We start from the raw sequence: 16051 nt of genomic DNA on the forward strand, positions 1-16051 counted from the left end.
GCAGAGCAGGTCACTGTCGGGGGTGTCCACTCAGGGGGAGCAGCCAGGGAAGGCCCCGAGGCTGTGGCATCAGCAAGGAACCCCAGGGAGGGAGCCCCAGGGTGGAGAGGAGGTTAAGGGTCAGGAGCGTCCCCGAGCTCATCACATAAAGCCGCGAAAAACGAAGCCCCTGGCCTTGACCCTCAGCCCAGTGTGAGACCCATCTGGAAGGAGGAGGGTGGGGTGTGCTGACCCCACCCAGCCAGGGGTTGGCCGTGTTTTCAGGGTGCCGGCTACAACGGGTGGACGAGCGGGAGGCAGAACGCGCAGAACCTGGATCTGAACCGAAATTTCCCGGACCTGACGTCCGAGTACTACCGGCTGGCGGAGACCCGCGGCGCGCGCAGCGACCACATCCCCATCCCGCAGCACTACTGGTGGGGTAAGGTAGGAGCCGCCGCTGCCCACGCCTGTCGCCACCAAAGGCATCCAAGGGTCCCTGGTTATTCCAGGCTCTCCGGAGTTGTCCTTCCCCGGGGAAAGGAGAGCCTGGTGCTCCCTCCCTGCCTCAGTTACCTGTCTGTAAAATGGGAACACCTCCTTGCTGGGGTGTTGGTGAGATTGCAGAGATTCATGTTGGAAATGCCGAGATCCCCGCAGGGGCCCGGTGATGGGGGCCAAGTCCAGCTGGAGCATCGACTAGAGACCGGTCGTTAATGGTCTGCACCATTGGAGCCCAGAGGGCTGCAGAAGCCCGGGGCATGGCTAGGGGCCGGCAGGGAAGCCCAGACCTGAAGGCGGCCTCGTCTGTCCTGGGCAGGTGGCCCCGGAGACGAAGGCAATCATGAAGTGGATGCAGACCATACCCTTCGTGCTCTCGGCCAGCCTTCATGGGGGCGACCTGGTGGTGTCCTACCCCTTCGACTTCTCCAAGCACCCCCAGGAGGAGAAGATGTTTTCTCCCACGCCCGATGAGAAGGTGAGAGGGCTGCGGGGTGTGTGCAGGGGAGGGAGACAGTGTGCGCGGTCCCCTTGGAGCTGGTGCCCCTCCAGTCCTGATCTCAGTGAAGACAAAGCTCCTAGGAAACTCTGCTCAGAGCCCGTCAGCACCACCTGCTCTAGGCCCAGCTCTGCAGAGAAGCCCCCTCCTCCTGGAAGTCTGCGACCTCAGGAGCCGTCCCTCCCCTGGTCTCCCCAAGGCTGGCTGCACTGCCTTTCACATGTCCCTATCTGGGAGCTCCTGGGGTGGGGGCCCTGGCTCAGTGCTGCTGTTGCTCTGAGCTGCGCCCTGCACCTGGAGGGGTCCCCAGTGCGTTCCACCGCAGGGGGTGCGTTTCCGGGAAGCGCCGGCAGAGGGCAGTGCTGCAGCGCGCATGGTGCCCACCTGTCCTGCTTCCTGGAGGTCGTGCTTGCTTGTCTCGCACTGGGCTCCTCTGGATGGGGAAGGAGTTCTGGTTCCACCGTCCACGGGGCCCTTAGGTGAGGCCCTCCATTTTCTGGGCCTCGGTTTCTCCTACTGTTCGTAGAGCAGCCGGCGATGAGACCCGTGATGATGCTGGGACCCTCCCCACCCACCCTAACCTTGGGACGACTTGCAGGGGAAGGGCGTGGACTTGGTCCCTTCCCACACTGTGGATGAAAAAACGGAGGCTGAGGGAGGGGTTGTGATCTGAGGTGGGCCCCAGCCTCCAGCCCCCAGCCCCCAGCTGCGGATCCTGGAGCTTAGCTGCCTGCACTGCCCCTCACTAGGGGGCACTGCCCACTCCACCGGAGGCCAGGCCTGCCCACCTGGTCCCTTGATGGCCCAGAGTCACTCCCCAGGCCTCCCGTGGAGAGCCAGGCCTGCCCTCCACCTCCCTCTGGGCACTTTCCCTTGGTGTTTGGTGGAAGGGGCAGGGAGAGAGGGACTGGACCTGAGTGGGCAAGTGCCAGGTGCCAGGCCCCGATAGTGGCATTCACATGTCTTTTGTTCTCCTTTCTGAGGCCACCGGGCCGGGCACATAGTTGGGCCCGTGGCTGGCACTCAGATATCAACCCTGCCTCACCCGGCCCCTCCCTGTCCTGGGGCCATCATTGGAAATGCAATGGTACTGGTCCCTGCTCTGGGGGTCCTCAGCCTAGGGTGGGAGATGGAGCCTGAAACTGGCAAGGAGAAGATCGCCAGGGCTGCAGGAGGGGTGTGAGTGCACGTGTGTGCATGGATGCCTGTGTGTGCGTGTGCGTGCATGTGCACACGTGCATGTGTCGCAGGGGGAACCCCCAGCCTAGTCTGGGACTTCAGGAGGGCTTCCCTGAGGTGGTGGTTTCCCAAAAGGATCCCACAGATGAGGTGGAGACTTCCAGCTGTGGGGCAGGGAGGGGCACTGGAGGCACAGGCCACCTGGTGCAGAGACCCAGGGGAGCCCCAGGGAGCCGGGTGCAGGGAATGCTGTGGCCCAGCGGGAATGGGGAGAGCAAGCTGAGCACCCTGCGGACCAGGGGCCGTGACAGCAACACCTGGGCTACTGGAGCATTTGTCCTGCATTTGTTCATTCTCCCACCCATTCACGCCTTCACTTGTTTATCATTCACTAACTCACTCCCTCACTCACCCATTCACTCACTCCCTCACTCGCTCATTCACTCACCCATTCAGTCACTCACCCATTCACTCACTGACTCACCCATTCATTCATGCACTCACTCCCTCCCTCACTCCCTCACTCATTCATTCCCCCATTCAATCACTCACCACCCATTCACTCACTCACTCATTCACTCACCCTATCACTCACTCATTCACTCACCCATTCCCTCACTCATCCATTCACTCACTCACCCAGTCACTTACTCATTGACTCACCCATTCACTCACATTCACTCACCCATTCACTCACTCATTCACTCACCCATTCACTCACCCATTCACTCACTCACTTATTCACTCACTCACTCACTCACTCATTCACTCACTTGCTCACACTCACTCATTCACTCACTCTCACTCATTCACTCATTCACTCACCCATTCACTCACCCATTCACTCACCCATTCACTCACTCATTCACTCACCCATTCACTCACCCATTCACTCACTCATCCATTCACTCACTCACTCATTCACTTACTCACTCACCCATTCACTCACTCATCCACTCACCCATTCACTCACTCATTCACTCACTCACACTCATTCACTCCTTCACTCACTCATTCACTCATTTACTCAACCACTCATTCATTCACTCATTCACTCAACCAGTCACTCAACCACTCACTCACTCATTCACCCACTCACTCACTCACTCATTTCCTCACTCATTCACTCATCCATTCATTCACTCATTCATTTACTCACCCACTCACTCACTCATTCACTCCCTCATTCACTCACTCATTCACTCACTCACTCATTCAGTCACTCATTCACTCACTCATTTTCTCATTAACTCACCCATTCACTCACTCACCCATTCTCTCACTCCCTCACTCACTCATTCACTCACCCATTCACTCACGCATTCACTCACTCCCTCACTCATTCACTTACTTATTCACTCACTCATTCACTCATTAACCCACTCATTCACTCACTCCCTCACTCATTCCCTCACTCATTTACTCATTCACTCATTCATTCATTCACTCACTCATTCACTTACTCATTCACTCACTCATTCATTCAGTCACTCACCTATTCACTTATTAACTCACTCATTTACTCATCACTCACTCATTCTCTTATTCATTCACTCATTCACACACTCATTTTCTCATTCATTCATTCACTCATTCTGTCACTCATTCACTCATTCATTCAGTCACTCATTCAATCATGCACTCATTTACTCACTTATTCACTCACTCATTCACTCACTCATTTACTCATCACTCATTCACTCATTTACTCATTGCTCACTCATTCTCTCACTCATTCATCACTCACACAGTCATTCACTCACTCTTATTCTTTCACTCATTTGTTTATTCCCACACTCCCTCCCTCACTCAGTCATTCATTGATGCTTGCAGGCAGTGCACACCAAGGGTGCAAGGGGTGAGGTGTCTGGTTCTCTGCTCGGACCTCTGCAAGTGCCCCCAGGGGTGACTGGGTGGCCTCCACTTCTGGCCTGGCCTTGCGCCCCTATGCTCTTGGGGGCAATGGCTGGGTAGGGCAGGTGTCCCCCTCTGCACAGGCCCAGTGTCTCTCAGCCTTAGAACCAGATGTGAGAAGATGTCCCCAGGGGGAATGTTCACCCCAAAGAGTCCCATCAGAGCCAGAGAAAATGAGACATTTCCCAAGCCATCAGTCATCGGGCAGTGATCATACAGTCCTGCAGCCAGCAGTGATCTCTGGAAACCAGGGTCCCAGGAGGCGCCTGGGGCTGGCCAGGGAGCATGAGACGGGCTGGCTGGGGTATGCCAAGGTACGCTTTCGCCAAACTTCCATGATGCCCTACAGACGAGAGCCAGCGCCTGGGGGCAGTGTTCAAGGCCCTGCAGGCTGGCCATGGCTGCCTCTCGCCGCTCCACACCTGCCCCTCTGCCCGAATCCTGCTCACGCTCTGTCCTGCCTGCCAAGCCCTTTTTGGCTCCGCCTACACCCACTGTGGGAATCAGCATAGCCAGTTTCCCAAGGGCTTCCTGGGGCAGGAGCTGGGTGGGCTGGGTTTCCCATGGTCCTCAGCCTGTGTTCCTGTGTCCCCATTCAGTCGCGGCTTACCCGCTCCTACCTGGTTTCATTTATCTGTGTGTCTTCCTTGCCCATGTGTGCCCAGCCTCTGGACCGACAGCTCCTCTGATGTCCTTGTCCTGTACCTGCCCTCCCAGGTCAGGCCTGTCTTAGCCAGACCTGGGCTCCTGCACCCCAGGGTTTTGGGGACTGGTGGTCGGCAGCCACCTTCCATGCCTTAGCCCTAGAGACTGACTAGCGATGGGAGGGAGGCCCCAGGCAAGGGTGGGGAGGAGGGACTGTAGGGCAGGAGGCCTTGTGGGGAGAAAGGGTGACATGGTGGGCTGGGTCAGGAGCAGACTTTGGAGAGAGTCTGGTCCCACCCTCCTACCCCCCAAGTCTACACTCTGTCATGCTGTTGGATAAAGGCAGGTCAGAGGTGAGATGCAGGTAGAATGTAGCAGACGTGTCCTGGGAAGATGGACCCTTTGTTGGGCGTGATTCGTTCTTGATGGGAAAGTCCAGTGAGGCTTCCCGCTATGAGGCGGGGCAGGCAACTCCAGAGCTGATGCTGGTCCCACCCACAGGTGCAGGGGCTACTGGTAGGATAGTGGTCCATGGTCCACTACCCTGGAACCATAGGGCCTGAGTGGGGTTGTGTTTCGGCCCTTGGTTTGTATCTGTGGGACTGAGTCCATATGGCACAGCCTCACTTCTGAGGAGCTGGACCCATTCCCCGCCTCCCCCAAATCCCATGTCTGGGAGTCCGAGTCACATGACCCCCACCAGGGAGAGATCTTCACTCTGACCTGGAGCACTCACTCATTCACTCATTTGCTCACTCACTCACTCACTCACTCACTTATTCACTCATTCACTCAGTCACTCACTCCTTCACTCATTTATTCAGTCACTCACTCATTCACTCATTCATTCACTCATTCACTCACTCACTCATTCACTTATTCACTCAGTCATTCACTCACTGTTTCACTTGCTCATTCACTCACTCATTCACTCATTTACTCACTTATTCACTCGTTCACTTACTCACTCATTCACTCACTCATTCACTCAACCACTCACTCATTCACTCACTCATTCACTCAACCACTCATTCACTCAACCACTCATTCACTCAACCACTCACTCATTCACTCATTCATTCACTCATTCACTCACTCATTCAATCATTCACTCAGTCACTCATCCATTCACTCACTTATTCACTCACTCTTCACTCACTTATTCACTCACCCATTCACTCACTCATTCACTCACTTATTCACTCATTCACTCACTGTTTCACTTGCTCACTCATTCACTCACTGACTCACTCATTCACTCACTCGTTCATTCATTCACTTACCCATTCATTCACTCACTCATTCACTCACTCATTTACTCACTCAGTCACTGATTCTTTCACCCACTCACTCATTCCCTCATTCACTCACTCACTCACTCACTCTCTCACTGGGCCTGGCCTGTCCACCCTCCAGTGTCCTCCACTCCTCCTTTCTGACAGAGGGAGCCCCCTCCTCAGCACAGACTTGTCCCGCATGGTGGGACCCTGATGAGCCTGTGCAGGGGGAGCCCTTCGCCTGCCTGACCCACCAAGAGCCTCTGCCCAGGGTCAGCATGGGACTTAGAGATGGCCAAGAACCCCCACAAAGGAGGACCTGTGGATTCTGCCTGGGGGATGGGCACAATGTGGGGAAGCTCCGGGCTGGGGAGGGAGGCCTGTGGGGAGGGACCCAGGATCCCAGCCACACATCCAAACATGTCAGGGGTGGCAGGTCCTATGAGCTGTGTTCTATCCTTCTACTGACTGCAGTGGAAGGTGGAGGGTGGGGTGTTCAGGGAGGGGCTTCCCACAGGCTGAGTCCCAGCCTCTGATGGTGCTGGTCAGCCTGGAGTTGGAGCGGGATGGGGAATGAATCTATTATTATTCTTAGAAGAAGTTGGCTTTGGAGATGAAGTGGGGGGAAATGCAGCCCACCCCAGCCTTCATTGTGCCAACAGCCCAGGCTTTATAAACTGTCAGGCCAACCTACACATGCCCTGTGGACACCATGTTTGTGTGTAACCTCAGGAGAGAAAGGCCTCACTACCCGACCAGGTGGGCAGAGGCTCAGTGATTACCCCAGATACCCAGGGGACCTGGCCCTGAAGTCCAGCAGTGCCAGAATGCCTGTGACCCACCTCCGGGCCTTCACATACATGGTGTCCTCTGCGGGACACCGTTCCCCTCTCCTATCTCTGATCCCCTCACTGACCCCAGCTCATGGGACGTCCTGCAGGGGACCCTTTCCTCATCGGAGCCAGGTCTCTTTTCCAGATGTTCAAGCTGCTGTCCAGAGCCTATGCTGATGTCCACCCCATGATGATGGACAGGTCGGAGAACAGGTGTGGAGGCAACTTCCTGAAGAGGGGGAGCATCATCAATGGGGCGGACTGGTACAGCTTCACAGGAGGTGCGACTTCTGCGGGGAGGGGCTGGGGTGGGACTCAGGGAGTGTAGAGGCTGGGTGGGGCGGGGCTGGGGTGGGGGTGGGAGTGTGGAGGCTGGGTGGGGTGGGGGCAGGGCCTAACTCCAAGGTCTTCTGCTGGGATCCAGTTGGAGACCTTGGAAAACATGGCGGTGCCTCGCCTGATGGAGAGGAGGCTGGCTTGAGTTTTGGTTTCTGTCTTGATGAAAAGCTGTTGTGTGACTGCTGTGGAGGCCCCAGGCCCGCGGCTTCCGTAGTTTATTTTATGAACACTTACATTTGACGGTTCTACCCATGACCAATCCTTTTGTGACTTTTAGGGAAGTGGAGTTGCCAGATGAAACGCTGGACTTCCAGTTAAATTGGAATTCCCGAGAGACAGTGAGGAATTGTTTTTAGGACAATATAAGGACGTTCCAATGCATGGGATACGCTTACGAGAACCCGCATGGGGTGGACTGATACTACAATTGTATCTGTGGTTTCTCTGGAGCCCGACTTTAAGCGTGTGCATTTTTATCTGCTAAATTTGCCCTGGGGGAGGCTGCACGAGAGCAATATAATGGGCACATGCCACTGTGTGTCCTGAGGGGCACCCGCCAGACTAGGCACACACGCTCTGGGCCCTGCTTGCACCCCTCCTTGCCAGCACAACACAGATGAGAGCACTGGGCTCAGCGGAGAGAAGGACTTGCTGGAGGCCCAGGGCCACAGGTGGCAGAGCTGGGACCCACGTGGCATCCCCTTCTGCCCCTTCCTCCCATGCAGGCAGGCAGAGAAGGTGGCACTTCTTGCACACTCTGAAGCCACCTTCACAGCCCGGTCTGAAAACCTTTCTCTCCTGCTCAATGATTGGCACCTGTGGTCTCCCTGGTGCGGAACAGCCTCTTTCCCTTCCAGAACCCAGACAGAGGGCCCTGAACCCCGTCATAGCCCTGTGACTGGGGTCTGCAACAGACATCCAGGAGCTGAGCTGGGAGAGGCCCCTCTCTGTCCCCTCTTTTTTTTTTTTTTTTTGAGATGAAGTCTCACTCTATCGCCCAGGCTGGAGTGCAGTGGCGTGATCTTGGCTCACTGCAATCTCTGCCTCCTGGGTTCAAGCGATTCTCCTGCCTCAGCCTCCCGAGTAGCTGGGATTATAGGTGTGCACCACCACACCCAGCTAATTTTTGTATTTTTAGCAGAGACGGGGTTTCACCATGTTGGCCAGGATGGTCTCGATCTCCTGACCTCCTGATCCTCCCGCCTTGGCCTCCCAGAGTGCTGGGATTATAAGCGTGAGCCACTGTGAGTGGCCTCTGTCCCCTCTTGCACCTGACATGGCCCTGGGAAAGCATAAGGCCGGGCACCAGAGCTAGCTGGACCACAGGGACAGTGACTGTGGCTACACTGGGGTCTGGGCAGGGACTGTCAACAGCAGCTGCAGGGTCGGTGGCTCAGGAGCCTTGAACTTCAGAAGGGCTCCCTGCGACTCCCTGTGGGTGCCGTCGCCCTAGGCCTGCCTTGGAGATGGTCATGGCTTCTGCTGTACAAGAAACTCCAAAAGCAGGTGGCACAGAGGGCAGAAGTAGGTGCAGCTGGGGTAGGCCCAACTTGCTCTGAGGCCTTCTTGGCTGGCCAGGTGGCTAGTTGTCCACCCTAGCCCGGGCCTGTGGTCTCTCTGGGAGATGGAGCTAATAGGATCGCCCTCCTAGACTCTTGTCAGGACAACGTCTGGGTCAATGGACATTGTCACCATGGGGCCTCCAGGCCAGCAGCTGGGATGGCAGGGGCCTGTGTGGCTGCCTCGTGCTGTGGGCTTCTCTGTTAGAAACCGATTCATCCCCGACCTCACCAGAGACAGCACGGGGGTGGGGAAGCCTGTGGGCTTTGCCGCCAAGCTGCCTGGGCTCAAGATGCAGCTCTGCCCCTTCCTGTAATATCCCAGGCCTCCATCTGCACATCTGCAAAGTGGGGATCATATGGCCCACCTCACAGTTGTTCAGCCCCTCAGCCATAGGAGAGGCGTCTGTTGCCAAGCACCTGCTGCACTCACCTGCCTGCTGGGCGCTCGGCCGATGCCCCCGACATCCCGGCTGTCTCTGTGCCACAGGCATGTCCGACTTCAACTATCTGCACACCAACTGCTTTGAGATCACAGTGGAGCTGGGCTGTGTGAAGTTCCCCCCCGAGGAGGCCCTGTACACGCTTTGGCAGCACAACAAGGAGTCACTCCTGAATTTCGTGGAGACGGTGAGTTCCGACGGTCTCCAGGCTCTGGCCCAGGTGGGGCCTGGGTGGGGTGGGTCATTTTCGGGCTCCCAGGGTGGCCCCAGCAGCTCACTGCCTCCGCATGCTCACTGCATGCTCCTCTCGCTGCCACTTGTTTGGTTTTCACTGTCCACCATGCGCAACTTGAGATGCAGCAGCTGGCGCTCCTCTGCGTGCCCTGTGGGTGCTGGGGCGGCAGTGCCGTGTGTTGGAATCCCTGTAGCAAGGGTGTCACGACCTAAAGCAGCACAGTTAAACAAGGGAGCACGGGCCTGGGCAACCCGGTGAGGAGTCTGACCCAGACTCGGAGGCCGGGGGGCTTCCTGGAGGCTGCCGCATGGCTTCATCTTGAAGAAGGGCAGGAGATATCAAACCACAGGACAGGGAGAGCTCCCAGCAGAGGGGAGCATACTAGAACCCCATGGGGCTTTGAAACCCTCGAGAGCCGCTGGGGCTGTGGTGAGGACTTGAGCTGTGGGATGGGGCGGGCACTGCACTCCAGGAGGCGCGGGAGCGAGGGCTCTGGTCAGTGGGGTAGCTGTGTGGCTCAGGCAGGGCTTTGGGCCTTGGAGGGGAGGGTACAGGCAGGAAGTGGCTGGCAGAGGCTGGGGGCGGGGCAGGGAGGCCTGACTGAGAGGTGACTACTGTCGTGAGGCTGAGGTCACCCAGAAGCAGGCAGGTGGGAGGTGAGTAGGGATGGCTGAGAGCGTATGTAAATGCCCCCCTCGCTGCCCCAGAGAGCCAAGGTCTCCCTAGCACTCAGTGTCAGAGCGGGGACCCTGTGCCCGTGTCTGCTCCCCTTGCAGCACAGCTCACACCGAGGGTGCTGGGGACCCCAAGAAGGACCCGGGATGTCACACGGAAGAGAGCCTGGGTTCTGAAGACACTTCTGCTATTTTTGTCCCAAGCATTTTCAAGAATGACATGAATTGCATATGAGCACAGATGCCCAGCGAGAAGCAGACCTCAGAAGGAGGGTTGAGCTGCAGCAGCAAGGAGGGGTGAGGGCACAGCACTGTACAGTGGGCGCCCACCCACACAGGGCGGCCGGTTTTGACACCAGGCCGGGCAGCAGACGGGGCCATCCCATTTTATAGATGGAGTTGGGGTTCTGGCCTGGAGTCTCTGGGCCACACACAGGCTCACGCTGCAGGCTGCCAGTGTCTGTGAGACAGCCAGAGGAGGTGACAGAGGGTCAGAGAGTCACATGGCCTGTCTGGTGTCACCCAGATCTGCTTGTTCCCAAGCCCTCTGTCCATGAGCCCCCTCTTTTCTAGAAAAATCAGGAACCTGCCTCCAAGTAAGACTTGAGCGAACTCCTTAGGGCAGCAGCTGCCGAGGAAGGAAATAAACAAAGACCCAAACAAAGTAATAATGGAACATTCTTCCATTTGAGTTTCTTTCTGATGGGTGTGCCGCAGCGTTGTGCCACCTGCAGTGAGTCTCACTCTTCTATAAGCTCTCGTGCCAGGCCTGTGCACGTTGCATTTTGCAGCTATCTGGTGAACACGAGGTTGGAGGAGCCTCGAATATGGCTGGCATTGCTCCTGGATATTACACGTGAAGTCTTGGGATATGAAGATTTACAGCGAGCCTGGACCTTGGAAGGCCAGGCAGTTTGCTGGCTGGCGGAGAGCTGGGTGCGGCCTCCTGATAAGGATCAAGCCTGTCGTGGCCAATTGAGGCTTTTTTCCTAGTGATCCTGGCCAGGCCTCGGGTGGGAGTCTACATAACCTGGGGCTCGGGGAGGGGCGGCGTGGCAGCTCTGCTTCCCCGCCAGAGAACCGCATGTGCCCCGTGTTTCGTGAAGGTGACCCTTGGGCCCAAGAGCAGGGACAGAAAAAAATCCATCCAGCGCAGGCCGATGTTGAGTGAGGGCCTCCTATAAGACACCCTCCTGGGAGAGCCCCTGCTGTCAGGTGGGGCTGGGGGAGGCAGAAGTGAGGGCTAGCAGAGAGGAAGCCTGGGGCCATGGGACCCTGGGGTAGACCCCCAGTGTGGCTGGTCATCAGGGAGGGCTTCCTGGAGGAGGAGGAGTGTGATCTGTTTTGAAGGGAGGGAAGGAATTGTCCCGGTGAGGGGCTGGTGAGGGTATTCTAAGCAGAGAGGGCTCAGATGCTGTCTGGGGGTGAGGAGGATACACGGGGTGGGCTGGCTGAGGGGTACGGTGGCTTCTCAAGCCGTCCAGTTTCTCCCCATCACCTCTCACGCAGGAAAGCCTTACTTTTTATGCTCCCCCTCCCGCTAAATGCGAGTCCACGAGACATTGTTTCAGGAGTGCAATGCCATTAAGCAGTGAAGTGTGGACAAGAGCATCCTGGGTGCAGGTCACAAGCCCCAGAGGGCAGCGGGCAGTGGCCGTCACTCCCTCTCCACCGAGTCAGGAGGGCTGGGACCCTGTGATGTGCTCATCAGGATTCCACGTGCTCTGGCTTCCCCAAATTCCTGCAGCACAGGGACAAGTGATAGCATGTGCTTGGTGGAGCTGGACTGGGTGCCCACCCCGTTTAAGCCACCCGCGCCACTGAGGGCTGGGCGCGAGCCTGGAATGGCAGTTAGGAGCCGCGGGGTCTGAGCTCGCCAGCGGCGTGTGTCAGGCGAGTTGGTTTCCTCATGGGTCACTGTGGGGGTCAGCCACGGTGGGATTAGAGCTCACGTGCTGGTTGCTAAAATCATCGGTCCTGCAGAAGCCAGAGATGCTTTGGCCTCAGGAACATTTTACAGCTGAGGAAACTGAGGCACCCAGAAGCAAAAGTTTGTCTGAAGTGAGGAGTCACTGGGGCAGAGCTGGTTCTCTGGCCCAGAGAAAAACCGGCCCCTCTCAGGCTCACGTCCCTGGGCCAGGGAAGGAGGATGCTCCTGTTGCCAGGGCTGGGTCCTGACCCTGTGGGCCCAGGCCCTTTGCTTCTGTGGACTCCTCCCTCCATAGGAAGTATTTGAAATTGCACTTTTACAACTGTCGACATAAAGATGAATATATAGGAAAACGGTCTCTCCAACCTAAAAAGTTTTGCTTTTATCCTGATTTTAAGAGGAGCAAGATCATTTTCACAGTTTCTGGAAACACAGCAGGGCCTGGCTGGGAGCCCTTTCCCTGGGGAATCTGTTGCTGCTGAGCCCCGCGCAGGGCGTGGGCACGGGGCAGCCTCGCTGGACTGACTCCTCTCCCCACGGGTATCTGGTCCCGCTCAGCGTGACCTTCAGCATCCTCGGACCCCAAGCTGTTTCTGCTGACTGCAGCAGGGGCCGTGTGGTGTCCTGTCATTGATTGTTCTAGAAGAAATGCGGATGGGATCAGGCAGCTCTGGGAGGGGCTTTCCAGGGTGAAAACGTTGGCGCTGTGGGCGTGCAGGGAGCTTGTGTGCTGAGGATCAGTTCGTGCCAAGGCCAGGCGAGCGGTACCAAGGCAGGGCGTGTTATCCTCGTGTATGATGAAGAAACCGCGCTGCTCTAGCCAGGGTCCAGGCACTTGGCCCTCGTCCTCTCCGACGCCCACGCTGCCTTCAGGAGCCTCAGCTCAGAGGGAACCATTGAGTCCCGTTGTGGCTGGGAAGGCAGGGAAGGAATGCCGATCCGTCGGAAGACTGGCAGGAAAGGGTTCTTTGGTCAATGCCCATTGAGATGGAGTCAGCCCGGCCTCGGGCGAGATGCAGGGTCGTTCAAAAGCCTGGAACATGCTCAGTCAATTGCCAGGGAGGAAACTGAGGCTCAGAGAGGGGAGTGACTGACTGGTTAAAGATGGCAGCGCGAGGGCTGGCGGAGTGGGGTTCTGTGGGGTGGTTTCCCCGAGATACCGAGCTCTGAGGAGCATGTGGGGAACAAGCTGATGGCCTCCATGCTCACTGGGAGAGCTCACGCCATCTCTGTGGTCTCTCCCCGGTCTCTTTAGGTGCACCGGGGCATCAAAGGTGTGGTGATGGACAAATTCGGCAAGCCCGTCAAAAACGCCCGGATCTTAGTCAAAGGCATTCGCCACGACATCACCACAGGTGAGCACGTCCCTGGCGGTTCCCTGGGGCCCACGTCTGCCAAGGGAATGCCACACAGTGGCAGCCGGCACCCTCACACGCTCACAGTGTGCCCAGCCCTTGGCAGGATGCTCCATTCCTTCCCAGGCTGGCTGGGTCGGGGAGGGTGGGCAGGAAGCAGGGTCTGCGCCTGCTGCAGGCTGCATCTCGTTGCAGCCTTTGGTGAGGGAAGAGCTTGCCCGGCCATGGCTACTGAATGACGGGTGGATGCGTGCTCTGTATTCCTACGAAAATGCCTCCTTCTCCAAGAGTGCTGGGGAGAGCCGACTCCACCCATAAACCTATTGGTTTCAATCCCAAAGCTCATACCCCATTGACAAGCCGGGGTGTCCAGCCCCGTGCGGGCTCTGGCTGCCCTTAAAGGGATTTCACAGCTGATGAAAAATGACAGTATGCTGTGATGTGTGTTACCTGCCAGAGATGTGGTCCAGAGAAGAGCAGGACTTTTGCTGACTGTGGTTGGGTATGGGAGATGGGAGTGGTCATCGAAGGTTTCAGAGAAGAGGGGGTGCCTAAGCAGGGTTTTGAGGGATAAAAAAGAGTCGGACAGAGAAAAGAGGTGGGAAGGACATTCCAGGCTCACAGAGGCAAGTGCACATTTGGCGTCTGCCAACCTCTCCCCACTCACACCCATCACCCATCACCCATCACCCCGCCGCTGGGTCTGCAGTCCTCCTGAGAATCATTTGTAATCTATTTGTCCTCAGCCCCTGATGGCGACTACTGGAGATTGCTGCCCCCAGGTACCCACATTGTCATTGCCCAAGCCCCTGGCTACACCAAGGTCATCAAGAAAGTCATCCTCCCTGCCCGGATGAAGAGGGCTGGCCGTGTCGACTTCATTCTGCAGCCTCTGGGGGTGGGACCCAGGAACTTTCTTCACGGGCTGCGGAGGACTGGGCCCCACGACCCGCTGGGAGGTGCCAGCTCTTTGGGGGAGGCCATGGAGCCTGACCCACTCCGGGCACGCAGGCAGCCCTCGGCCGACGGGAGCAAGCCCTGGTGGTGGTCCTACTTCACGTCGCTGAGCACGCACAGGCCACGCTGGCTGCTCAAGTACTAGCCGCAGCCCCAGCACCCGCCCGGATGTGGAGACCCAGGCCCATCTCCGCGTCCCGGGCCCCTGGCTCTTGATTTTGTCTGCCACGGACATTCCACAAAGCCGCTGCCGTTTTATTAAAGTGTTTATATCCACTTTCCACTGGAATGAGAGTCTGTGTGTAAGGCGCTTTCCAGGGAAGGCTGGGGACTGACCCTTGTTGCCTGAGGACAGCTGTGGCCTGGGCCCCGTGGGGCAACCCCAGGCAGCTATTCTGCTGCCCACAGGTCCCGATTGCAGGCCCGAGACTGCAGCCCATCTGTGCTGGGCCAGTGGGACTAGCTGGCTTTTCCCAGACCACCAGGCCTTGAACTGACTTCAAATGGGAAACTGAGGTGGGCCAATGGCGTGAGCCTCTGTAGGAGCTGAACTCTGGATCCTGCAGCTGAAGCTCATGTGTCCTGGAGTGCAGAGGAGAAGAGGGGGCGCTAAATGGGAGGATGGGGGTGGGCAGCAGGTAACCCCAAGGTAGGGTCAAGACCTCGAGGGCAGGAGAGCTGACCAGAGCCTGGGACCTCGTGGCATGGTTGAGGGGACCACACTCAGGCTCACAGGCTTCCAGGGGGGCCTGGCTCCATGGGGGTGGATATTCCTGGGCCCTCCCTCATCCCGATCATGCTACTTGGGTCCAGGGACCCTCTCCTGTCCCCTCTCTCACCATCCAGAAAGTCTGTCAGTCCCAGGGTCCTCCAGGAAGGGGTCCCATAGCCTGAACAGAGAATGCAGCAGAGAAGGTGCCTGAGCCAGCCAGGCCTGCGTCAAAAAGCAGCAGAGACCTGGCGCTTCGACAGCAGAAGTGTGTCCTCCTGCAGCCCTGGGGGCTGACGTCAGAGCCCTGTCGGCAGGGCAGGCTCCTGGCGCCACTCCCCGGCTCGTTGGCGGTCATCCTTCCCCCCTCTTCCCATTATCGTCCCACTACGTGTGTCTCTGTCCACATTTCCTCTTATACTGGGCTAGGGCCTAATATAAGACCCTAGTGACCCTCATTTTAATTTAGTTACCTTTACAAAGATGCTACCTCCAAATAAGATCACACTGAGGACCTGGGGCTTCAGCAGATGAATTTTGTGGGAGGGACACGGTTCAGCCCCTAGGAGAGGGTAACATCTGCCACGTAATGGCCCCTCACGCGCTCCCGGCTGTGCCCATCGGCTATCCTGGTTTCCAGAGCTCCAGGCCCGGGCAGGCCCCCCATGGAAATGGGCATCCACTCTGAGCAGTGCCTCGACCTCAACCGAATGACAGCATGGTCCCCACCAGCACCCTCAGCCTCATTCCATTGCCTCCTGGCAGCTATGCCCTGACGCGAAGGCCTCGGGGTTCCCAGCTGAAGCCCAGAGGAGCAGGCACACCCCCGGTGCTGGGCGGTGTGCTCTGAGGGGAAGGCACGGGGAGGGCTCAGGCAGCCTGCAGCCCTCGAGTCTTGCACTGGCACAGCAGAGCTTGGTTAGCTGAGCAAGGCATGGGTAATGATCTGGAGTGTCTGGGGAACATCTCAAATGTTCTCCTGAGCCCCTGCACCCTACATTCATCCATGTGCCTAGTGACTTG

At 57.5% G+C, this 16051-nt stretch overlaps 1 protein-coding gene across 1 annotated transcript in view; it reads left to right on the forward strand.

Annotated features, from left to right (window-relative positions):
• CPZ (carboxypeptidase Z) overlaps positions 1–14608 on the forward strand; it is a 29564-nt gene extending 14956 nt beyond the window's left edge. Inside the window, exons 6-11 of the mRNA XM_008018025.3 lie at positions 265–426; positions 800–958; positions 6973–7108; positions 9216–9355; positions 13263–13362; positions 14109–14608. Of these exons, the coding sequence (XP_008016216.3) occupies positions 265–426; positions 800–958; positions 6973–7108; positions 9216–9355; positions 13263–13362; positions 14109–14464 (1053 nt within the window). The 3' untranslated portion in view covers positions 14465–14608. The remainder of the gene's footprint in view (positions 1–264; positions 427–799; positions 959–6972; positions 7109–9215; positions 9356–13262; positions 13363–14108) is intronic.
• Positions 14609–16051: the final 1443 nt, after the last annotated feature.

This window comes from Chlorocebus sabaeus, chromosome 27, assembly GCF_047675955.1.
Source record: "Chlorocebus sabaeus isolate Y175 chromosome 27, mChlSab1.0.hap1, whole genome shotgun sequence".
In the NCBI taxonomy this organism is placed as follows: domain Eukaryota; kingdom Metazoa; phylum Chordata; class Mammalia; order Primates; family Cercopithecidae; genus Chlorocebus; species Chlorocebus sabaeus.